General features: G+C 40.7%; 1 protein-coding gene across 1 annotated transcript in view; it reads left to right on the top strand.

Annotated features, from left to right (window-relative positions):
- LOC131908910 (guanine nucleotide-binding protein G(q) subunit alpha) overlaps nucleotides 1-25,911 on the top strand; it is a 243,539-nt gene that overhangs the window by 69,090 nt on the left and 148,538 nt on the right. The window contains exon 2 of the mRNA XM_059260042.1: nucleotides 24,922-25,106. Within this exon, the coding sequence (XP_059116025.1) occupies nucleotides 24,922-25,106 (185 nt within the window). The remainder of the gene's footprint in view (nucleotides 1-24,921; nucleotides 25,107-25,911) is intronic.

Genomic DNA, 25,911 nt, shown 5'->3' with positions numbered 1-25,911 from the left:
AGGTGCTTGTGCTGAGTCCTTGCTATTTTCTTGATGTACAGTGTTGACATCACATGGCAGCTGGTCAGGCTCTACCCAAGAACTGTGGTATCCGAATGTGCCTTTCAGTAATACTCCCAAGGGTTTGAAGGCATAGTCCAGTTTGAGAAACTTTGCTCTGAAACATTCTCCTACTATTTGCTGCTGTCCTGAAATCTCCCTAGTGTGCATGGGAGGAGTAGCAGTGTGAATGTGGGCATTTAAACAGCTGTAACCTCATCATCAGTGGGCATTTAAAAACTATTGCTATTTTTTAAAATTTCTCTTTCATTCTCCACTGTCCCTGTTCCTTCACACCCCTCCATACAGATCTTTCTCTAGCTGTTCTTCTGACAGGAAGAGTGAGAGAGCAGCGGGAGAGACATGTGCTCCCGGACTTCATGTTCACACTTTACTTCTTGTTCCCTACGTGTATACATGTTACGTGTGTGCATGCATGCAGACAGTAGCATTTGGCTCTGGGAGGCTTAGACACTTTAGGAGACAGAGGACATTGCTGGCACAGTCCCTGTCATGGCTGTTTTGCACATTGTATCTCCTCTTTTCATGTTGCCCCTACTTTCTCATCCTGTGTTCTGGGGTCTGCAGTATAATTCCTGCCCACTGCTTGCCTCCTTGGTGTAAGGAGAACTGACAGGTTTGGTCCTGGCCCCTCTCTCCATTCCAGTAAACAAATGTCTTTCTTGTTACATAAGCAATTATAATCCCAGTGTAATCATATAATAGACATAGAAGGGGCAGCCAATTGGCCGTAGGGGAGTTGGCCAACTTAAAGGACAAGAATGAGAGAGATGTTGCCAGACAGAGAGGGCTGTGTGCGGAAAGAAAATAGGCAGCAGAAGAAAGGGCCGTAGACCTGAAAGGGCCAGCCAGGCTTGTTTCTGGGGAGGAGTTGGGTATGGCCAAAGGACAAACGAGGCTGCATTGTGCAAAGCTTTATTTACCATAATAACAATTACAAAGTTTTTACTGTGTGACCTAGGTAAGGCCTAGTCCTGGTTCGTCTGCAAACAGAGGGTTTGCGGTAGACGTTCGGAAGGACTGGTGCTACAGGGAGAAGTTAGCTGGTTTGCCGTGAGCCATGGAGCCGGGCACTGCCTCCTGGCTGCTCCAGGGTCTGCTGTGAAGCTCTTCTGTCACCACAGATTGGAGCAGTCCTGGTACAGAGAAGGCTGCCTGGCTTGTTCATCTCTGCTTTACTCTGAAAGGCTCCTTTTCCCAGCAGTCCAGCGGTAGAGCCTGGGCTTGCTGCTGCTTTGTTTTTGAGTCTGTGTGCTCAACACTCGACCTCATGACCCACGTCTGGTGAGGTTTCCTTCGCCTGCTTTTGGTTTTTGGTGACGTGGTACTTTTTGAAGTTTGGACTCTTAAGAAAACATGTGATTCCTAGGAACCCCTGGACAAGAAGTTGGTCCTGTTGATTCTCCGTTCTGTTACTTTGCTGTTTCGGTTGATGGTACAATGCTATCCTTAGTTCAGCCGAAAAGCTGCTTTTGTCTTCAGGTAGATTACTAATAAGGGTATTTTGTTCACCTTGAAATTCCCAGAACTTCCTTTTCTGTACACACCAGACACAAAGAAGCTCTGTCTTCTTCATCTCTGTCCCCTTGTCCTGGCAATGCCAGACAGCAGTGGGGTTATTATTGTTCCTTAGTTAGTGATGTCACCTCCTCAGAGCTTGGCCTTCTCTCCGCACTAGTTAGCTCCCCCCTGTACTTTATTCTGTGAACTGTTGAGGAATGATTCTGAAGCTCTCTTCCTCTGCTGATAGCAGCAAGACCTGCTAGCCTATTCTGTGTGGCCTGATAAGAGCATGTAGTTCAGGATATGTGGTAACTGCCCAAGTGGTGGGAAATAAGGTAGAGGATACACACTTGGGTAATTACTCATGTCGGTAGACCTCAGTTTCCTCATCTCCAAACGAAGAAGTAGGTCTCTAGCTTTTGGATGAAGCCTTCAGAGACCCCTTAGAAGAAGCCTAATGTTCACTTTTTTTTTTTTTTTTTTTTTTTTGTTTTGTTTTGAGACAGGATTTCTCTGTGTAACCCTGGACCTTGCTCTGTAGACCAGGCTGGCCTGGAACTCACAGAGATCCACCTGCCTCTGCCTCTAGTGCTGTGATTAAAGGTGTGCGCCACCACTGCTCTGCTAAAGTTCACATTCTTACGGACATTTTGCCACCAGTTCTTGGATGTCTTGATGTTTAATGGGATAAATTTGTGTTATCCATTTCCCAGTTCCCAATTTATTAATAGCTTTAGTGAATTGTGAATGGCAGTTTAATTAGATCATCCATGAATAATTAGGGCAACCACTTTTTTCCCCTAAGAGGATTTTTTTTTTTTCATTCTGGAATATACACCTTTCTTCTAACCTAGGTAATTAAACATTTTACAAAGTAGAAAAGTAAGCCTTTTCTTTCTTACAAGCATTTTATGCCTTTTTTTAAAAAAAGCCACATGCTTTTTGAATAAAGTAACTTTTTTTGGGGAGGGGGTGGTTTCCAGACAAGGTTTCTCTATGTAGTTTTGGTACCTGTCCTGGATCTCGCTCTCTAGACCAGGCTGACCTGCAACTCACTCTGTAGACCAGGCTGGTCTGGAACTCATGGAGATCCACCTGGCTCTGCCTCCTGGGTGCTGGAATTAAAGGCATGTGGTGGTTGAATAAAGTAACTTTAAAGTCACTTTGTGTCTATTTTAAGTGCTGAGTTTGTGAAGCTGATGACTAAATTTTCATGAAAACATTCTTGTCTCAGTCCAGGCATAGTGGTCCATGCTTGTAAGCCCAGCACTTGGGAACTGAGTAGGAGGGTTGTCATGAGTTCAACATCAACCCAGGTTACATTATGAGTATCAGACTAGCCAGAGCTCTATAGTAAGATTCTGTCTCAAAAATAAATCAATAGAATGCTTCTCTTCTTTTCTGAAGGTGTCCTGTTAGCGTGTAACGGAAAACCAGCTTTGTTTGATGCCTGGTCTCCAGTGGATACCTCATGAAACAATTTATATTTGGCTTTGTAGTATTTTGTACTTAACATTGGAGTATGGGTATGCCCCATATTGTGGGAATTTACAATACTTCAAGTAAGTAAATAAGGAAGCTGCATGTGAAGACACATTTAGAAGGAACTGGAAAGCTGACATGTAAATAGGCCTTGTTCTTCCCCAGATGCCTTGCTGAGTTCTCCTCTGTGGTAGGCTGTAACCACTACATTCTGGGCTAGCAAATTTCACCTAGGCAGAATAGATCTCCCCTCCTCCCTTTCTTTTTCTTTCCCAGACAGGGTGTAGCCCTGGCTGTCCTGGAACTCGCTATGTAGATCAGGCTGGCCTCGAACTCAGAAATCAGATCCGTTTGCCTCTGCCTCCTGAGTGCTGGGATTAAAAGTGTGTGCCACCACCACCTGACTTTCTCTCTTTTCTTTTGCTAGTGACTTAGGTATGTCTTTTCAGGAACTGGATACTGAACGCTTAGTAAAATTTTTAGTGTTTCCTCAGGATTGAGCCCAGGAGCTACAGCAAGTCAGTAAGTGCTGTACCACTGAGCTAGTCTAACCCAACCCTATTTTATTTTTCATTTTGAGACAGAGTCTCACTAAGTTGCCTGGGCTGGTCTTTAACTCAGTCTTCAGCCCAGACAGGCCTTGAACTCAGTCTCACCTCAGCCCCCTGAGATGCTGGTATTGAAGACTGGAATTAGTTAAGTGTTCCTGTCACACCCGTCACCTTTAGGAAGCCCTGGATTTGTATCAACTTTACAGAGACATGTGTCCTCTTGATTGCCAATTTAGTATGAGGATGAGCTGCGCTTTTTCTTACAGTGGGCAAATGAAGTTGGTGTCAGAATAGCAGATAGATTTCTTTTTGTTTCACAGTGAATGAGATTGGAACAGTACTGTGGCAATTGAAAGGCTTATATTCAGGATCCGTGAAGCTCCTGGAGCTAGCCTGGAGGTGTTGTTGTTGGTATCTGAATATGGGATACAGCATTTTGTTGACACACAGATGATTAGAATACCTTCAAGAATGGGTTAAATGACAATCTGCCTCACAGATGTATAACTTTATGAACTAACCTGATGGTAATGGTATGATAAAGACACATGACTGTGTGTGACTGGAGATTTGTGATCCCTGCTGTAAGAACTATAAAATACTGTAGTATAGACCTTACTGTGTTAATTATCACCTTGACTGTTAAGGGTTAGAGTTACTGTCTGTTTTCTCCTCTTCTACATAGTGAACATTCTTTTACTGTAAAATGTTCTTATAAAGCATTTTTTCTGGTATTTTCTTAATATGATTTGGGACTGGGTCTTGGGAAGTCAGCCAGTACTCTAAACCACATTATGTTTGCTGTCTTCTGACTTAAGGTCATGATCTTTAGCTCTGTTACTGTCTGTCACACTACAATGTAAAGTCCCCTGGAATGAGCCAGAAAACTTTTCAGGTTTTAACTTTTTTTTTTTTTTTTTTTTTTTTTGTAACTAAGTCATAATTTGTTCAATTGGGATAATATAAGAAACGAGAAACTTCTCATTCTACCACATAGATATAATTAATTTTAACATTTTATTATAAATCTTTTCACCCTAAGCCTTTCTATGTAATGTTATGTGTACGTATATGTGTATTTTTTTAACACATGTTTACATAAGGACTTTGAATCCATACTTTCCTATTTAATGAAGTACAGAAGCCTTTCTATGTAATGTTCTGTGTACGTATATGTGTATATTTTTTTAACACATGTTTACATAAGGACTTTGAATCCATACTTTCCTGTTTAATGAAGACAGTAAGTACTATTTTCTGTGGCCGTATAGTCTCCTATCACATAGTTTTATCGTTTACTGTTCTTAGTTGTTGAATGTTTAGGTTGTAGTTTTTAATGTTTTTAATTAACTGTATGACACATATCTTGTAGCCAACATTTGCTAATTATTTATTTCCTTGTGTAAAGTTTCTTAAAGTAAAATTACTAATGCAGAAGTGTGTGGTAGTATTTGAATGTATTGTAGCTGTGACTCGGTTCTCTGAAAAGCATTGTAGATACGTGTTTTCTGCACTGGTATGTTGAACGCCACTTTCCCCTTAGGTTTCAGAATCCTGAATGTTGTCATTTTTAAACATGTTTCCCATCCACACACACTCAGCAGAGCTGCATACCTGTAATTCCAGCCTTAGGCAATATAATGAGATCCTGTCTCCAAAAAAATAAAGGCCTTTGCCAGTTTAACAAGTGAAAAGTATATTACTGCTGTGTGACTTGTAATTATCTTAGTGGATACCATTTCTGAATTAGTCATTAAAATTGTTTTGATTGCATTTTTCCTTATTGGCTTTTAAAAAAGTTGTAGACAAGTTCTCATATAATCCATGCTGTCCCTGTGTAGACAAGATAACCTTGAATTTCTCACTCTCCTGCTTCTACTTTCAAGGGCTGGAATTCCAGTTGTGTACACACCCAGTTCATGTGGTCTTGGGGATCACACCCAGGACCTTTTGCGTGCTAGGCAAGTTCTCCTAACATCAGAGCTCATCCCACCCCTTTCTCGTTTTTAAAAATGTAATGTTCCCTCCTCTGTCCCTTTATCTCCCCCTCCCCCCATTGCTATCAATTCTTTTCATTCTTTTGTAAATATTATTGTGCGAGTCCACATACTTTTTAGAATTTCTTCCGTGACAGGAGCTGACACAGTGTTAAGTTTGTGGAGTCTCATTTCTGTGGGCTCCGTGACTTTTACAGAACTACCCTATCAGTCATCACTGTGGTGTGAGTGTGAACAGGCTTATCCTGTGTTTACTCCTTGCTCTCTCTCCTGCTGGTGCTGCTCTTTTGGAAGGTTACAGAACCTGGAAGAGGTGGAGCCTTGCTGGAGGAAGTGAGTCCTTGGGGCTGGCCTTTAACATTTAGAGCCTGGAATCACTTCCTGGCTGCACATGTAGTGTGACAGTGGCCTTACACCCCTGCTGCCACCATGATGGCCTGTGCCCATTCAAACTGCAAACCAGAATAAACCATTTCTACCTGAAGTTACTTCTTGTCAAGGATTTATTTGGTCACAGCAATGAGAAAAGTAGAATAGTCTTCTAATTTCCAATTAAGTTTCCCTTCTAAATTTTTAGTTAGCTTTACTAACTTTTGTTTTATAGTCACATAATGAAATATTACCTAAAAGCATCAAAGACTAAACGAAGTGATCTCTTGTTCTTACAGTTACAGTTGCAGACTGGGTCTGTAAGATTGGTTGTCACTTTTGGGGTGCCGCCCTCTTCCTTTTTATTCTTGTGTAGTAGACCTTAAGTGCTCTGAGGAATGTTACACCAGTGATCTTCCTCCTTTCCATTCTGTAACATCTATGAAATAAGCCTTATGATGTTGTTCAGTGTGCTCTTTCAAGTCTTTCATTCCAGATGTGCCGTCCACAGGGCACTCATACATACATCCCTCTTTGACTAGCATTGCTGTGCTATAGACACAGTGTTCTAGCATAATTTATAGTGGTATTCCCTTAACTTTCAAAAGTTATCTGTTAGGGGTGATATATTGTATGGCCAGCCTGATCTTTTAAGTAGAAGGGAATTCTAAATGTGAAATATTGCAATCAGACTTAGTTTATTTGATTTGCTCGAAAAAAATAAGTAGGAGTTTAATTTTTACCATGTGGTCTTGTAATTCTTAACATGGATAAAAGTTCAATAACCGTGTCTCAAAGTACCCAACACACAACTAAAAGTGTTCTCTTTATGCAGCACTTACAATTTTTTTACTTTATGAAGGCTTACAATTTTTATAGGACAGTCTAATTAGTTTAAAATTAGGTTGAAATTAAATTTCTGTAATGATCCCCCAAGTGATTTGTAGTTTAGGTTATAGGTTTCTGGGGATAAATTGGGAGAGGAAAGAGGGTGGATTTTATTTAGTCTTTTGAATCACTTACGGTTTATACTGTCCCAAAGTAGTAAAATTGTATGAATTTACACTCACCAGTAGTTTGGGATATCACTTGAGCCCTTTCAAAGTTTTAGTTAGCTTTAGTAAAAATAATTGACTTTCAAGTAAGGTGACTAAGCCTCCTTGGGAGGTGTAAAGAAACATGTTTTGTTCTTTGTGATACAGGGACATGCTTTCTGCTCCAACTGAAGTTATGTGACTCAGTCTTAGCCACTGCCCGCATTAACAGAATTTAGAAGTTTACTTCTCACCCAGTGGAGGAGGGACTGAGTCAGAATCCAGTGGTCATTGCCATAGAAGACCACATATAACATGTGCCTGTATTAGCCTTTCTAGGACCATCCTTGCCCTTTGTTCCTTTACTGCTTTAGGAATGATAGGGGCACACTTGATACAAGAGCACACTAGGAAAGAATTCCTGAGCCCTGGGCAGAATCTGCCTGATCTGTTTGTTCCCATCTTAAGGTATCCTGGGAAATCCTCACACACAGCTGTCCTAAGTCTCCTCCTCTGTTCAGTCAGTGGGCCTTCCCAGTCCTACCTCTTTTGTACCAGCTGCTCCTTCTTCCGTCCTAAATCTTGCATCAGGAGGTGTCCTGTGCTTTGGCTGGATGTTCAGCTGTTCATGCTTGACTGTTTCTCTTCCACAGGCATGGGAGGCAGGTTTCTAGAGCTGCACTCAAGCTTCTATGCAGCACATTTTCCAAAAAGCTAGGTTTTTCTTTAGCATCTTCTGATAGGCAGGCCAAGCGTGCTACTACTGTTTTCCCAAACTCCTACAGTGGAGCTGCGATGTTCTCTTGCACTCATCTCATCCCTGTTCCACCACAGAGCATAGCTATAGCCAGCCCTTTCAGTGTTAAATCCTTAATTCGTGCCCGTTTTCACTCTACAATTCAGACCCATACATTCTCCCTGGACCACACACCAGGAATTTTTTTGGGCACATTTCTAGGTCCTTTTTCTAGGTCTTTCTTGGAAAATTGAACTGCCCATTCATATCAACCCTACCTTTTAGGATGTTAACTACATTCACTGTATGTGTTAAAGTAGAAAAAAATGGTAAGGGGAAAGGCAATTCATCTAGCAACCAGCTTATATAGCTAACTAATCTGCTATTTCTAGTAGTTAGTTGTTTGACAACACATTAGAACCTTTATTACCCACAAGAGAATGTTCTAAAGTTGATTGTGGTGATGTCTATACATACCTGCAAATATACTAGCACTAAGTTTAAAAGGACATTAGGTGCTATATGAATTATCTCAGTTATGCTGCTATTTTTCTAAGTTTATTTTTGTTAGAATGAAATAAAGTCAGCAGTGTCTGAATTACCTTAAATATGCACGTATACATATCTTAAGACAGGGTCTGTGTTTCCTGATTCTCCTTGATTTCTCAGTGCTTTTAAGGAGTGATAGGGTTTAAACACTACGTGGTCAGGGAAGGCTTTCCCATCTCCACATTCTCAGCACATTTTTATAGGATAGCAGAATATTTTTTCAGTTATTTCATTCACATGTAGTCTATTCCCAGCCTTACAAAGCAGTTGCTGGTAAATGTAGTTGGGAAAGCTGTGGGTAGACAACAGGACAAGCAAGTCAGTATTCTAATGTCAGCATTAGGTGACAGCTTTGGGTTTGAAGCCCTGCCCCAGCTCTGTTGTGGTGTGTGTCTGGGGAGAATGGGCAGATAATGCGATTTTGTAAATACCGGGAAGTAAGTAGCTTAGCAAGGCCTAGTGATTGGGTATTTTTGTTGTTTAGACATTTTTCATTCAACTTCATTATCAGTTCGTATCGCCATAGTCTGTGTGATGCGCTGCTTTCCTTAGGTGCCTTGTTCTTTTGCCCCCGCCCCCCAATGAAACAGTTCAAGGAAGGGTAAGGCATAAATTGCTTGGCTTCTTGCTTGGCTTTCTTGGCTTTTTATTTGCTCATACTTTCTTTTTTATCTAAGGCAAATGTTACATTAATGTGTTGTTAGTCAGTTTATAAAAACATTGCACCTTAATATATGCTACAAAATTCATTCTCTGTATGTGGGTCCTGTGGCCTTTATCAAGAGCCACGTGTTATCTTGGTCTACGATGTCTCTCTGTCACTTCTGAATTTGGTTATGGAAGGACTGTTGGTTTTGGAGCTCAGTTTGCATTAAGACACTGGTCTCACTTCCTCTTCATCAGTCAGATGATGGCAAGTTGTATATGTGAAAAACTGACAGAAACATTAATAAAATATACTGAGGTACGTTCCTTTATTTCCTCAAATAACAAATCTGGCCTAAGAGAGTCAATTCTTATGTTCTGCCTGATGCTTATACGTTTCTAGGTGTGATCATCCTGAGTCATAAGTTTTATCTTTACAGGAAGAAGGCCGATTTCCTTGTGCAGTTTCCTTAGGAGTAAGGGAAAGGCACTCACTTTTTGAGGCTGGCCATCAGTATTTCTGAAAACATTTGGTGGAGAAAGCCCTGGTTCTTTATAATTCTGTTGTCTCCTACTGACATTAGCTTGGATGTTAGAAAATCATATGGCTATCAGAGAAAACAAAGTGTAGGACAGAATTTAAATTAATGAAATAAATCATAGAATAATTCTTTTAAAATTCTTTTATTTTTTTGAGATTATCATGTAATTACATCATTTGTCTCTTCCCCTTCCCCCTCCCAATCCTTCCATATACCCCTCCTTGCTGTCTTTCAGATTCATGGCCTCTGTTTTTCATTAATTGTTGTCACATATATGTACATATCTGTATGTATATGTACATTCCTAAATATATAAATACAACTTGCTCACTCTGTATAATGTTACTTGTGTGTATGTTTTCAGGGCTGACCATTTGGTGTTGGAGAACCAATTGGTATGCTCTTCCCTGGGGAAGACTGTGTCTCCCACTCTCAACATTTTTTAGTTGCCTGTAGTTCCTGGTTAAGGCCTCCTAGGCTTTCTCCACTTTAGCATGTCTGTATTTTCCCTTGTTCAGCTCATGTTTGGGTAGTTATGTTGGTGTGGCTTCATGGGTGTAGCTCCTGACATTGCTTAAAACACACAATCTCACAGCCAACTCCCTGTTCCTCTGACCCTGAAGTCTTTATGCCCCTCTTCCACAGGGTTCCCTGAGCCGTAGGTGAAGGAGCCCTTTTATAGATGTGTCCATTGGGACTCCACAACTCTGCATTTTGGTTGATTGTGGTTTTCTGCAATGAGCTCCATCTTTTGCAGAGAGAAAGTGCTTGAGAAGAGGTGAGGACTACACTTACCTTTGGGCACAAAGACAAACATTAAGAACCTTGTTAGAGTTTTTGCTGGCTTAGTAAAGTGGTGGTTGTAGGTTTTCCTCCTCCAAGATCAACAACTTCAGTAGTTGCACTGAGTAGTTAGCTTGGTTTCCAGTACTAGACATGCTTTCCCCTTTGCGGAGCGGTCTTAAGTCTAACTAGAGAGCTCTTGGTTATTGTCCAGGTGTGCGTGCCCCTGCTGTACCCTCAGGGCTGTCCGGCCTCGCTGGTTATTGTTGTGTGAGGTAGGCAAGGGTCATAGCTGGTGGGACTGTTGGTTGCTTCCCTCCTTTGGATGCTTGCGTGGCACCTTCTTGTACCATGAGCACTAGTCACCGGGCAATTCTTAACTGGCTGGGGAAGTTGTCTTGGCGTCAGTTGGTGGAAGAAGTTGCTCTCTCTCTTTGGATAGCATATAAAAATGTACAAGAGGGATAGTTGGATCGCTTCAGAGTGAATCAAATCTTATCAACAAGTACTTCATGTGCTTGTCTCCAGAGTTGAGCATTGACTACAAAAGGCTCAGTCTAAACATTATTTTTGTTGTATCTTTCTAGAGCCGTGGTTCTTAAAACTTTAATACTGCAGCCCTTTAATACAGTTCCTCATGTTGCAGTGACCCCCAACCATAAAATTGTTTTCATTGCTACTTCGTAACTGTAGTTTTGCTACTGCTATGAGTCTGAATGTAAATATCTGATATGCAGGAAGTCTTATATGGACTCCTGTGAAAGGGTTATTTGACTCCTAAAGGAGTTGCAACCCATAGGTTGAGACCTGCTGTTCTAGAGGACGTGAAAACCCAGTGATGGCTAGTGAATCTTTCTACACTATAGTTACTGGATTCTCTGAAATTAACCTTTGGATATCTTTGTGTTCCAAATAATGTTCAGTATTAGCCAAGATTCCTTGCTAGGTGGTATTATGGATACTAATATTATTACTAGTAATACCTCAGTGGGTACTGATATTTTTGGTCAACATTAGTTGTCCCCTCTCAAGAGGGAATGTGAAAACGGGAACAATGCAATGTCTGTTTCAATCATGTACCCCTCACTCCCCTCCCCCAAAGGAAGCATTCCACTATAGTTTCTGTTTTATTTTGTTTGCTTTGGATTGTTGTTTTCTTTGGTGTTTGTTCTGAGTGTCGACACATGGGTGGGTGGGAGGGACAGATGCACTGGGGGTGAGCAGAGGCAGACATTGGTATCTTTCTCAGCCTTCTTTTTTGAGGCAGCGCCTCTCTGTTGCACGAATGTTAAATGGTCTTATAATAAAAAACCAGGAGCCAGATATTGGGGTAAATGCTGGAAGATCAGAGAGACAAAGGAACAAGAGGTAGCTACTTCTCACCTCGCCAACTCCATGAATTCTCTCACTGAATGCCTCTGAGTCCTCAGCCAAAAGTGGTCTAGCTGAAAAGCTTTAGTTCCTGTCTCCTCACGACTTATATACCCTTCTTTGCCCAGCCATATTACTTCCTTCCTAGTGCTGGGATTAAAGGAATGTGTGCTTCCCAAATACTGGGAGCAAAGGTGTGACATCTTAAGTGCTAGGATTAAAGGTGTGTGCCACCACTGCCTGGCTCTGTTTCCCTCCTTGACTGAATCAATCTCATGTAATCCCGGGTGGCTTTGAACTCACAGAGATCCACATGGATCTCTGCCTCCTGAGTGTTAGGATTAAAGGTGTGTGCCACCACTGCCTGCCCTCTATGTTTAATCTAGTGGCTTGTTCTGTCCTCTGATCTTCAGGCAAATTTTATTAGGGTACACAACATATCACCACACCTCTCACTGACTCTGGAGCTCATCGATTTGGCTATGCTGCCTGGCCAGCAAGCCCCAGGTATCCTTTTGTGTCTGCCTTCCGACACTGGGATTGCAGGCACACACTGTTGTGCCCAGCTGGTGTCATGTGGGTGCTGGGGATCAAAGAGATTCTCGTGCTTGTGCAGCAGACACTTTGCCGACTAAGTCATCTTACCCTCCTGATTTTGATTTTACTAGACAGTCTCCCTATTTTTGTTCAAGGCTGGCCTTGGACTCTCAATCTTCTTGCCCCTGCCTGCCAAGTGCTGGTATTATAGGTCTGTTTCACCAGATCCTTTTTAAGACTAATTGGCACATGGACAATGTTCATCAATAACTGTTTACTAGGAGTGGATTTAACAATTCTGTTTGTCCATAAGATATTCCATTTTCCAAATTTTTCTGTAACATTATCCCTACTAGGCTGTCTTGGGGCATATACAAGTCCTTCCTAGTATTTTTAGTGCCATTTGAAAGCATTGGTATTCAAAGAAACAAAAAAACAAAACATACCATATTCTACACTCTGAGCTCCTGTCTGTCTATTGAGGCATCCTAGATTACTGCCTTTCTTAATCGGATTGACTTTTCCCTCTAGCACCTTAATAAGTCCTCTACCTTAAAAGATAATTATTTTTACAGGCTCAAAGTGACTCATATTTCTTTTAGACTTGGTAACCTTGAAAGAAGACTACTGTAGTTTTCAATTCCTTTGAGTTGATAATTTGAGTGTATATTAAATAATAGGTTGAAATTTCCTTATAAGAAAATCATAACTAGTGGTTTCTAAAGTTGTAAAACAACATACAGCAAAGGGAAATAACAAAACCCGAAGCCAGAGAGAACCCTTAGTGTTCCTCAGTCCCATTTGCTCTCGTTCAGCTTCCAGAAGCCATTGGGGTCATTGTTGAGGGCTCAGGGCTAGGTGGTCTCTGCTCAGGTGGAAGCTGTCTATGCTGTGTGCTTGCTGCTGTGACCTGCTAAGTGTTGAAATTGGCATGTCAGGTCCACCTTGGACTTGTCTCCTGCTGCAGATAGGTTGCTTGTTTTAGGAAGGGCCACATGACCTGCCTGAAGGAAGTGCTCAATGAGGACTGCACATAGTTTCCGAAAGCACATCTCACCGTTTCCCACCCACTTCATTTTTAAAGGAATACAGTTATGCGTAACTGAAAAATTTGCATCGAATACATTCATGCTTTTTATTTTATGAAAAAAATCAATGCTAAATTCTGTGGGTGAATATTTAGTCTGAAGAGTTTTCTTAAAATGTAGTTATTATTTTGACTTGGTATTTCATGATCCCTTCATGTGTTCCAAATAACATTAGTGAAGTGCTTGTTTTTTCTAAAGTAGTGGGTATATAGCACTGGTGTCACATTATAAATAAATGTGTGTATGTAACTTAGAGATTAAAATAACTTCTTTAGCTGAGGATATTTATCTGTTAGGAAATGAAATTGTAACCCTGGCTTTGCAGTCACTCTGACTCATCCACTAACAGAAGAAGGAGCTCAGTCACGGCCATGCTCTTGCCTTTGTTTGAGAATATGGGGTATAAACCATGTCCTCTAGGTTGTGGGTATCTTCCACATCAATACTGCAGACCTTATAGGTATATAGGTAAGGCTTTTCCTTGGAATGAATGTATAGTTCAGGCTGAATGCACTCTTTCTCCTCAGACTTCATCGTGGGCTTCTCTAGACTGCATTATCTTTATCTATCTAGAATTCCAGGTTTCTCCCAGGTTGAACCCTTACCATTCATATCCCATCCATCTCTAATCTAGAATATTACACATCCATCCTCCTGCCATCTTGGCCTAAATGCCCATGTGTTTTGCTTGGATCACTGGAACACCCTGTTAACTTGGCCTTACCACCCATTCTGAACACAGCAAACCATGTCCTTTACCTTTCAAGACTCTGAAAGCTGCTTAAAATTTTTTTTGAACTTGTTTCCTGAGCTGTAACACTCCTTGTTCCTTGAGCCCTGTGTCTGCTGCCCAGGTCTCTCTCCTTGCAAGCCTCCTGCCTCCTCCTCACCATGTCTGTCTTGGCCACACTGGCCCTCTTTGCCTTCCAACCTTGCAGCTAAGCTCCTTCCCACACTAATCTTACCTCAGCCACTCCATAGCCTGGAATGATATTTCCTAATAATGTTATGGTGGAATCTTGAATATTCAGACATTATTGTCAGCATACCTCTTTAGAAAGTTGTTCCCTGGTCTCTAAAAGGAGCAACCCTTTAATTTTTTTTTTTTAAGACAAGAGTTTCACTTGGCTGGCCTAGAACTCACTGTATAAACCAGGCTGGCCTTGAACTCACAGAACTCTGCCTGCCTCTGTCTTCTGAGTGCTGAGATTAAAGACGTGCTACCATGCCCATTCAGTTTCATCACTTTTAATTTTTAAATGCATAGTACCAATCTCTATCCAATATTTTATTCTTCATCTATCACCATATATCATGTGCACATTTACATATGTTGTGGATGCTGTCCTCTGGGCACAGCATGGTCCTTTGTCCTCTTAAACATCAGCTGTGATTATCTACAGGGGACCTGATCAGGATTGGGGTCATTAATTTGCTGTCATGGAGGTGGGAAGGGCTTATGAGTCCCTGCCCTTCTCTAAGGATGTAGATGTAGTCAGCATCTTTAGTGATGTAGTGGTTCAGAAGCTACCCATGCTCTTTTTCCTTGTCCATGCCTTCATAAAGAACCACAACTAAACTCATTGGTTCACCAAGCTATACTTGAGTAGAGTGGTTTCTTTGGTCTGTCGCAGGTGTCCTCTGGGGAAAACAAATATCTGTTTGTGTTCCAAGGAAAAGTTCACACAACAAGATCTCTTTATATAGTTGTGCTTGTGTTGAACTCACAGTCCCTTTTCTTCAACTTCTGGAGTATTGAGATTATAGGAGTGTATTGCTACACCCAACTCCTAATGTTTCTTTGTTAAAGCGACAAGTGCCTTGTATTGTAGAAGTCTGAAAGAATATCATGTACACACTCAATAAAATGATGAAGGCATGATTTGAGCTGCGCATCTCTAAACATGGTGTTTAATACTGGGATTCTGCAAATCATCACCTCAGTGATTTGGGGAGTGGAGAATTGTATCAGAGCCAAGACTAGGGTTTGGTGAGGAACGTACTTGGAGGATGAAAATTGAAAACACCCTCACTTGCATTTCCAGCACATTTCAGCCCAGCAATATGTAGTCATTTGTTGGTTTGTTTAGCCTGCATCTTTTTGGACAGTTTTGACTCTTAAAAAATATTTCACTAAAGTAATGTTTCTAAGAGATTTTTTGGTCCTCTACTCAAGCTTGTATTTGTCTTTTCTAATTTTTTCACTTGATTTTACATTCTAATTTTAGGTAGTATATAGTGATTTTTATGTAGCAGATACTTTTAACAAGGATTAACTAATTGAAAACTGACAGTAGTTTGTCTCCTTATCTGGGAGTTCTTTTTCTGCAGTTTGATTATCTGGTTATCATGGTTATCTGAAGCCTAAAAATACTAAGTGGAAAATTCCAGAAATGAATAATTTATATTTTAAGTTGTATACTGTTCAAAGTAGCAGGAAGTAATCTCACACCTAAACCCTTGCTGTGTGATGTTAATTATACCTTTATCCCATTTATCTATGCTGTATATGCTATCATCTTGTTACTTAGTAGTATCTCAGTTATCTGATTGACTGTGGTAAAATCACAGTGTTGGTGTTCAGGTAACCTTACTTAATTTAATAATGCCTCTAAAGCAAAAGAATAGTGATATTGGCAGTTTGCATATGCCAAATGGAAGCTGTAAAGTGTATTTTTTAAGTGAGAATTCTCATAAGAAAAGAAAAATATTGTGTGTTGGAAGTTGCTAAGATTTATAGTAAGAATGCTTGGTGTTGCTGTTACACTTCAGAGTGGGAGTTTATGGCCATAGTCTGTGATAAATGTCAAGCTAGGAGGGAAGAGGCATCTACTTGTGAATACAGCAAGAAGACAAAGCAGCTGCGGGGTTTGACAACTGCAGTTTCAGAGATCAAGGAGGGTTGGGCTGTACCCCAGAGAGGACGGTAGTGTTTGCGTGAGAACTCAGGCTTACACAGAGCATGAACTTACCCAGAGCCGGAAAGCTGTCAGTAGGAGGGGCCACAGTAGTTAAGGGATGCGTAGTATATGCCATGTCCTAGAGTAGTTAACGATACATAGTATATACCATGTCCTAGAGTGGTTAACGATACATAGTATATACCATGTCCTAGAGTGGTTAACGATACATAGTATATACCATGTCCTAGAGTGGTTAACGATACATAGTATATACCATGTCCTAGAGTGGTTAACTACATGTAGTATATACCATGTCCTAGAGTGGTTAACGATACATAGTATATACCATGTCCTAGAGTGGTTAACTACATGTAGTATATACCATGTCCTAGAATGGTTAACGATACATAGTATATACCATATCCTAGAATGGTTAATGATACGTACTATATACTGTGTCAGTACAGATAAATTTATAAAGCTGAGAAGAGATTAGGATCGTTAACATTCATTCTGGAATATTTTTTCTGCAGTCCTTTCTTTAGAATCCATCTTTATGTAAATATGCAGTCAGAAAAAGTCAGTGATGGAAGTGTCATTTGCTAACTTTACCAGGAAGGAAATTAAGGATGGATTTGCCATGATGCTGTTAGAAGACTCAGCATGGTCCATATATTCAGTTTATTTATTTTTGAGACATGGTCTCATAGATCCCAGGCTAGCTTCAAACTTGTTGAGTAGTTGAGGATAACCTTGATTTTTCTGATCCTCCTAATTCTGCCTCCCAAGTTCTGAGATTACAGGCATGGACCCACACCTGTTTTATGTGGATCAGATTCAGGTCTTCCTGCATGTGAGGTGAGCACTTTACCAACTGAGCACATTCTCAACCTCTAGCCCATCTATTTAATTACTCAACATTTTGAACAGATAAGGGGGTGTGCAGCAACCCTATACTCGGGTTGGAAATGTCACTCTGGTTAGAAGTACTTCTTTGCCAGTGTGGCGTTATGATATAGAATGGATTTTGTGAAAAATTATTGAGATATGAAATGAAATATGTTACACATCACACATTAATATAAAGAGAGAAAGTATAAAGTGTAAACCTTTTATAAAATCTAGAATAACATCTACATGTTTGAGGCTTTTAATAACACAAACAAATGAAAAGAAATAGAGGAAAATAGATGAGTAAACTCAATAAATTAGAAATTTATACACCAGTTTTTAAATATGTAAATAAAAAGATGTCAGTTAGGGAAACACTAATTTCACCTTAAAAACAAAACTGTCCAATGAAACAACAGAGAAAGCAATTCCTTCACTAACATTTTAAGTAAAGATAAGTTCAGAGAAGCAATACAGACAAGAAAAGTTTAGAACATGTTTTTTCTCATAAGTGAGTATATAAATTAAAATAAGATTTATTTTAAATTTTAGGTATTTAAAAATACAGTGCTGGAGGAGGACCAAGCGGAGGGTATAGCTGTAGGAACCCAGCACCACCCCAGAGGTTGCCCTCTTCCATGTCTCTGCGCTGCCCCCTAAGGAAGCAGAGTTAGCCATAGCTCTCTTCAGGGCATTGCTTATACAAGTCAAAGAGTTGGGAGTACTCAGAATGCCTTATGCCAGGGGAATTGCTAAGTATTGTATGTCCTTATGATAGCCTTTCAGACGGTCATTAATAATTTCCAAAAAACATAATTAGTATCAGAATAATTACCACAGATGGTAGGTAGAAACAATGTGGCATTGTTCAAGAACAGAAAAAACAAAAACAGAAACAAACCATTTACCTAGAAAAAGAAACTGGAAAGACATGTTTAAAATGTTCTAATTTTAGAAGCATTCTCTAGGATGAATATTAACTTTGATAAGTAGGAGGATAGTTTAGATGATAGGAGTGTAAGATCAGGAGCCTTTCACAGAAAGGAGACTGGTAGGGTCTAGTCTATCTTCTTCCTGATTAACTGTCAACTAGAAGATCTCTTGAATGAGTCACTTCCTCCTTTGTAAAACCAGTGAGTTCTGGGCTTGAAAATTTTCTCTGAAATAATACCTGTGGGCTTCTAGGGAAGGAAGGTGGGGAGGTGAGCAAATGGGTGTGAAGAACTTCCCATAAAGCTTCACCATGAAAACACTTTTGTTCTTCAAACTGTAACGAGTTTTTTAAATTCAAAAATTAGATAGATACAGCTTGTCCACTATTTAAAAGTGTATACATTCAGGGCTTTTAGTATATTTAGAAGGTCATGTAACACATCGATGTTTGTTTGTTTGTTTGTTTTGGTTTTTCGAGACAGGGGTTCTCTGTGTAGTTTTGCTCCTTTCCTGGAACTCCCTCTGTCGTCCAGGCTAGCCTCGTACTCACAGAGATCTGCCTGCCTCTGCCTCCCGAGTGCTGGGATTAAAGGCGTGCGCCACCACCGCCTGGCTCGATGTTTGTTTTATTGTTGTTTATTTTTGTTTCCTAGAGACAGAGTCTTACTGTGTAGCCCAGGCTGGTCTAGGACTCATTCTGTAGAGCATGTCATTCTTGGATTTTGGTGTTATTCTAACCTTTGCTTCCCAAGTATTGGGATTACAGGCATCTGCAGCCACCTGGCTTTTGAGTTCATTTCTTTAATGCACAGATGCCTACCATGGGCACACTCAGAAAGATAGATGGGCCCAGTGGTAGCCCACGCCTTTGATCCCAGCACCCAGGAGGCAGAGGCAGATGGATCTCTGTGAATTTGAGGACAGCCTGGTCTACAGAGTGAGTTCCAGAACATCCAGGGCTACACAGAGAAACCCTGACTTGAAAAAAAAGAAAGAGCGAGCAATGGGGCTGGGAGATAGTCCAGTTAGTAAAGTGTTTACCTTTTACCTTACGGACGTGAGGACCTCATTCTGATCTCCAGAGCCCATGTTAAAGCCAGCCAGTTGTGGTCCCGTGCACTTATCTCAGCGTTGATTCTTTGAACATGTGGATCCCTGGAGCAGGCTAGCCAGCCAGCTTTCACCTGCTTGGCAAGTTCCAGCCTAAGAGACTTATTCTCAAAAAAACATAAACGACTTCTAAGGAACACTGCCTGATGTTGCCCATTAGCCTACACAATGTGTGTGTAGACGTCCTGAAGAGTCTCTCTGTTTCTCTCTGTGTCTCTGTCTCTCACTTACTCACTCACTCCTGAGGACATATACACACTTTGACAAACCTTACAGTGCCTATCAGATAACTTTTCCATGAGATTTAAACTATTTTGGGAAACCTAGGGCCTCATAATCTCCAAAATATTTCCAGTAAATAGCTGAATTTTCAGTGTATTTTGCCCATTTTTTGAAAACAACTTAACTGGATTAGCTATTACTAAACTTCCTGGTCCATTTAGTTTCTACACATAATCAGTGATACTAAATTTAGTTATTTTTTTCTGCCATATTTTAAAAAGTGTCTAGTATTTTCTGCCAGACTATACTGGGGATAAATGATTAAATACACATAGTCCTTGCCTTGAAGGACAGTGTGTGAAGAGAAAAGCTTGAGTGACTTTGTCAGAGCTGCCCAGTTTCAAATGCAGACTCCCTGTGTGAATGGGGCAAACACAGAAGGCAGAATGTGCATTTCAAAGTAGCGTGGATGGTGGACAACACAAGGATTGCGTTTGACCACATTTATCTCACTGTTTACCATTAATTCTTGGCAGGTTGTGGGTGGATGATGTGCTCCTTGTTTAGAAATTCATCCTTGAATTATCTGGTTCTGCGTTATCCAAGTTTATATGGAAGGAACTCAGGTTCAGCTTGCTGGGCCTGAGAGTCCACGCCTTATATTCCTGGCTTACTCCAGTGGACCTGAAGCAAGGCATTCGACTTGTAACTCAGCTTCATGAGCCCTACATTTTGTTTTTCTCCCTTTATCTGGGAGCTGGCCAACTGGGAGGGTGGGGTCGGGACATTTGGCCTCAACCTTTATATTCATTCATTATAGGGCTTCAGATGTAGACTTTACAATCTCTAAATACAGTCAAGAGAGGCCCTGGTGGGATGAAATGAATATATTCATTGTACAGTCTTCACTACTACAGTTTTCCTGACTGTATTTTGGCATTTTTAGCTGTAGAATCTAACCCCCCCTTGAAGTGGTGTGATGGTCTTCAGCCAGTGAGAGGTCCTCCTAGGTTGGTTTCCTTCTTTTCTCTGGGGGTAGAAAGGATGGATAGGTGGAGTGTTAGGATTCCTGGTTAATGTCAGTGTTTGTTTTGCTGGATCCTTGTGTGTAGATGGGCACCAGAGTTCTTCAGAACTGGCACAAGTAACAGCTGCATTTTCAGAGCATTGAGGGATGCTTGTGTGTGTGTGATTGTCCATTGGCAGCTCTTTTGATGAGAGTAGTCCAAGAAGGTAGTTTGAGTATGAGAGACAAAACCAGTGAGTCTATGATTACTTCAACAAAAAATGCTAATTAGAAAGAGCAAACCACTAAATCTATGATTGCTTTCAGTAATAAATGCTAATTCATGACCCTTAAGATAATGTATGATTAGATTTGAAAGTCATTTTTGATAGAACCATTTGCAGATCACATCATGCAAATTGGCAGAATAATTAGCATAAGTGTATGAATGCTTCCTGTGAGTTGGATAAAAAAATAAGAATTGTGGCAGGTGCTGTAGGTTTTGGTTGTGTTGAAAAGATCTTGACAAAAAAAAAAAAAAAGGCTGGTGGTAGTGGCACACACCTTTAATCCCAGCATTTGGGAGGCAGAGGCAGGTGGATCTCTGTGAGTTCGAGGCCAGCCTGGTACAAAGCTAGCTCCAGGACAGCCAGAGTTGTTACACAGCAAAACCCGTCTTAAAATATCAAAAAGAAAAGATCTTGACAAAACCCAAAATGTGAACATTGAGGATGAGAGGGGGTGTGTATAATCAGCCTACTAAGCTATGTACTCCATTGTAGGGTGTTAAATGTGTGTTTAATGCTTGTTCTGATGGCAAGTGATGCTGAGTGAAGTAGGGAATACTCTGTGTCCTTTATCCAGATTCAGGGAGTGGGGAAGAAAAAGCATAGTGTTCTTTGCAGCCACTTATAAAAATGCTAGATGAAATGGCTTTGTAATAGATAGTATGGTTCTTAAGTCTGAGTATGTCGAGGAGCTAGTGTAAGAAATGTGGAATATGTTCTTGAAGATGCAAGCAGTGTTTATAGGGACATTTTTTATCCATGTTCATAGTGAATTACTGAAGGAGAAAACAGATTTCTCATGGGTCTCACATCCTCCTGTATGTTGACTTTGCTTGTTAAATATTATTAAATGCTTTGATGGGAGATGCGTTCAGTGTAGCAAAAAATAGCAGGCCAGGAGATTGATGATACAGACACCCATATCACTGACAGAACATAGTGTATCTCAGAGTGCTTGGTAAAGCATAAAGGATGTGTACAAATTTCCTTGTTTTGTTTCCAAAGAGGTGCCAGAAAGCACAAGTCACCGTGGCGCGCACGTGTGTGTGTGTGTGTGTGTGTGTGTGTGTGTGTGTGTGTGAGAGAGAGAGAGAGAGAGAGAGAGAGAGAGAGAGAGAGAGAGAGAGAGAGAGAGAGAATGAGAGAATATGAATGTAGGTGGGTTCTGTGTACAAATGCACACAATCTGTCTAATAGGTTTAATTTATTACTATGTTTTTTAGTGCTGAGGGGAGACTCACAGCCTGGAATTCTGGTTTGAGCTTTTTACATTTTAGCTGAGTGACCACTGTTTCTTCATCACAGTTGGCCTCCAGAAGAGTGTCTTGAGAATGAGGTACTAAAAATGTCGTTGACAGACCAGAGAGACAGACCTGGGGAACAGGTCAGGAGAGGAAGAGAGGGTAGCCTCCATTCGCTTTTAGTTTCTGTCCATCATTTAATTGTCCTCTGTTTTCTTTAGGTTTTGCAGTCAGTTCTGTCCAGAAACATTTGACACATTTTCACTGGGTAACTGAGGAGCGATTTATAAAAGTGTGGACCAGATGTAGGTGGTAAAGGCTGGTAAGAGCCAAACCTCAAGAGAGGAAAGCCATTTGGAGGGACTACTCAGCAGTCCCTTGTGGTCTCTTGAAGGGGATGTTGCACATCTGAGTAGCAAGTGTAGCAACAGACCCCTGCTTTCTCACTGCTGCCTCTGGCCTGTTACGGCTAAGCTGTGAGGATAAGGCAACAGCCAAGGTGTTCATGAAACCTGTGCCTGACAGCCTCCAGGGCAGCACCCAGCAAGATGGGAAGCGGAGAAAGGAGCCCTGGCTCTGTTTCTGGCAGTAAGAAATAATAATAATAGCAATAACAATAAATCAATATTATGTTAAATTAATACAAATATAAAATATAATATTAATATTATTTATATTAAATTATTTATTATTAGTATCATCATCATCATCATCATTTTTAAGGGCTCCAGCAATATATCCAAAGAGATGACAAATGTTGACTGCCTTTGCCTAAAATGATCTAAAGAAACACAAGCCAGTGTAGCTCATATTTCGTTCATTATTTATCTTTTTATTTAAGGGATAATTATGTAAAGATTTTTCAGATGACCAGGAGGAAAGGGCCCTACTTCCTGACTCTGTTTGCTTTTTTCCTTTTTCATTAACTTTACAAATTAAGATGTCTTGGGGCTAGAGAAATGGCTCAGAGGTAGGTTAAGAACAATGCTGCCCTTGCAGAGAACCCAACTTTAGTTTCCAGCACCCATGTCAGGTGGTTCACACCTGCCTCTAATTACAGGCCCACAAGACTTGGCTCCCTCCTCTGGCCCCATTGGGCATCTGCATTCATGGGTACATATCTCTGCACAGACGCGCCTCCCGCAACCACATCATTGAAAACAAACTCTTTGGGACCGAATAGATGACTCCGCAGTAGGAGCTCTTGATGTTCTTACAGAGAATCTGAGTTCGATCCCCAGAAAATATCTGGTGTCATCCTGTGCCTCTGGCTTCCTTGGGCATCTGCCCTCACAAACAAACACATACTTTTTTTTAAAAAAAAGATAAAGAAATCTCTGCTGTTTTTGTAGTTTGAAGGACTGGCAGAGGTGTGATGGTCATGTCTACAGTCTGCCTTCAAGAACAGGTCCTTGGATGGGGATGATAATAAAAAGCAAAAGTCTTAAATGTTTTTCCTTGCATCTTTTTAATTGCTCAAGAGAGTAAAGGTACTAGTTCCTATAAATTATTGATTAATAATGATTACTAATATGTGGCTGCATTTCTAGTGGGTATAGACATTTCCAGGTATCTGGTATTCGTGGTGGGGATTATAGAATATTCATTATAATTTTCAAATTAACCCCACTAAAATGTGAATTAGCATTCACATTTCAGTGTTATAGTTACATTTCAAGGTGTTCTTTATCACCTTATTAAAGTCATGGGCAGGCAGGGGGGTGGCTCAGTGTATAAAGCCTGAGCTGCACAGGTGTGAGCACTGGAGCTCAGATTCCTGTCCCTTGCAAATGTGGCCTCCTGATTCCAGGGTGAGAAGGGATCCTCAGAATAGGCTGGTTAGCGATATTAGCGAAATCCGTGAGCTCTGAGTTCAACTGGAAAAGCCTGCCTCAATGAATATGGAAGAGAGTGATCAAAGACAGCTCCTGACATTCACCTTGGGCCTCCATGTGCACGTGTTTGTGCATGTACCCACACATATGAAATAAGTAAGTAAACAAACCACCTACAGTAGAACATTGGGTCCAGTATCACCTTTCATTGTAACAACTGAGAGCTCTGTATTGCCTGACAGTTATTTAAGATACTTTGGTAAAAATTTATATTTATTTGAATCTTTGTGATTGTTTATGAAGACAGCAATAAAATCTAAACAGAAAAGCAAAATGGAATGAGAGCAGATTTGCAGTTCTAGCTCTTGGTCTCCTTCCTCCCTCCCATTTCCTCTTCCTTCTCTTCCTGTTCTTAGCAGACTTGCTGGGAAGAAGGCTATCACTTCTCATTCTGCTCTGTCCCACTTAAATATCCGAGTTTTTTTTTTTTTTTTTTTTTTTTTTTTTTTTTTTTTTTTTTTTTTTTTTTAAATGTTCTTTGCATTGTTGGGGAGTGGAAAAGGACATGACACTTGTATTCAGAATTGTGAAGTTTTTAGGTTTAGAAATATATATTGAAGATGGCAAAGAGAAAAAAACTAGAAGAAAAACATCTACTAACAATAATTTGTTGTTTCTCGTGAGTGACAGAGAGATAGCTCAAATAACCAGGCCCTGGAAATAAACACCGTGGATACTGTGGTCCAGAGCATAACCTGTGTTCTGGTCTGCCAGGAATCTGTTGTCTACTTTTACCCCAGTTCCAGACTGGAGAAAAACGTGTTAGGCTTTAGGTCTTTGCCTCTCGTTTATTTCGGAAACGTATCAGTGTAAGGGTATAGCCATTTCCAGAGTGTGGGGTGCATTTCAGATATACCTGGGAAGAGGGCTTTGTCAAGTTTCAGTTATTTGCCAGTGATGCAGTTGTACTTGTTTCTCAGAGGCGTAGGGATGCAAGTCACTGTTCAGTAAATTTATGCTCAGGGGCTTCCTAAGATATGAATAGTTTTTGAGCTCATTTGCCTTTAAAATGGACCATCACTGGTCTGATTCTCTATGTCCTCTATAGGTAGCACTTTGACTTCCTATGGGTACTTCTCCCAGCAGGTCTTTCGGGGTCTGCGGAATCCAGGCCAGTGTATAGTTTGTAATCCAGGAGACCAAAACAGGAGCGTGATCTAATGTGCTGCTGCCATTTCCATTCCAGGGACAGGAGAGAGTGGCAAGAGCACCTTCATCAAGCAGATGAGGATCATCCATGGGTCAGGATACTCTGATGAAGACAAGAGGGGCTTTACCAAACTGGTCTATCAGAACATCTTCACAGCCATGCAGGCCATGATCAGAGCTATGGACACTCTCAAGATACCGTACAAGTATGAACACAATAAGGTGAGTGAACTCATTGGAACAGTTGGCCGAGTGGTTCATGAATGGTGTCTTAGCACTTCTAGAATGGACCCGAGGTGTTAGAAATGCACTCTTTTCCTCCTCTTCCTCCTTGTCTCCTCCCCTCCCCCTCATCTCCTCCCTTCTCCTCTCCCTCTATGCCTCCCCTCTGTGTATATGTTATAAAGCCAAAGATAGCCTAACCGTTATCTGGCCTGTTTGATACTAGGAAATTGTTCCCAGGTACAAAATTGGTTCTAGCTTTTGGAATGCTGCAGCACTATTGGAATTTCCTTTGCTATTGCCTAAGTGTTACTTCATTGAATAGGAAGTTTCTCTGGCTATGGAAGGAGCTGTGGACCAGATGGCATAGCACTGCATGTCTTTTTATAAGCCTCACTCTATCCTAAGGATTCCAGACTCAGGAAGCAGCTTTTAATAAATTGCAGTAAGTTGCACATTTTTACCAAACCAAGATTAATTTTTCCTTGAGTGTAGGTACCCATTATTTTGGCTTAGGGAGTTCTTTACTAAACAAGCATGTTTACATATTGGTGAGCTGCTTCTGACCACTCTAAGTTGAGTGAACACGTTTTAGAATTTCTTTTGAACATACAGTGATCTAGAGTTTGTTTATTTGTAAATAACATCTTGTCTTTTCTCTGAATACAAGTGTTCATAGCTAATGATAAAGGAGATTGTCATTTAGTGAAACCTACTTATGCGAAGTGTATAACCATGAGATTACTTCATTATTTAATTCTTTCTAAAAGAGTGATTTTCTATCATCTTACGCAGATACGCTCTT

The sequence above is a fragment of the Peromyscus eremicus genome, chromosome 1 (assembly GCF_949786415.1).
Source record: "Peromyscus eremicus chromosome 1, PerEre_H2_v1, whole genome shotgun sequence".
In the NCBI taxonomy this organism is placed as follows: Eukaryota; Metazoa; Chordata; class Mammalia; order Rodentia; family Cricetidae; genus Peromyscus; species Peromyscus eremicus.
Note: the sequence above shows the minus strand (reverse complement) of the source record. Positions and strands in the feature narration are given on the sequence as shown.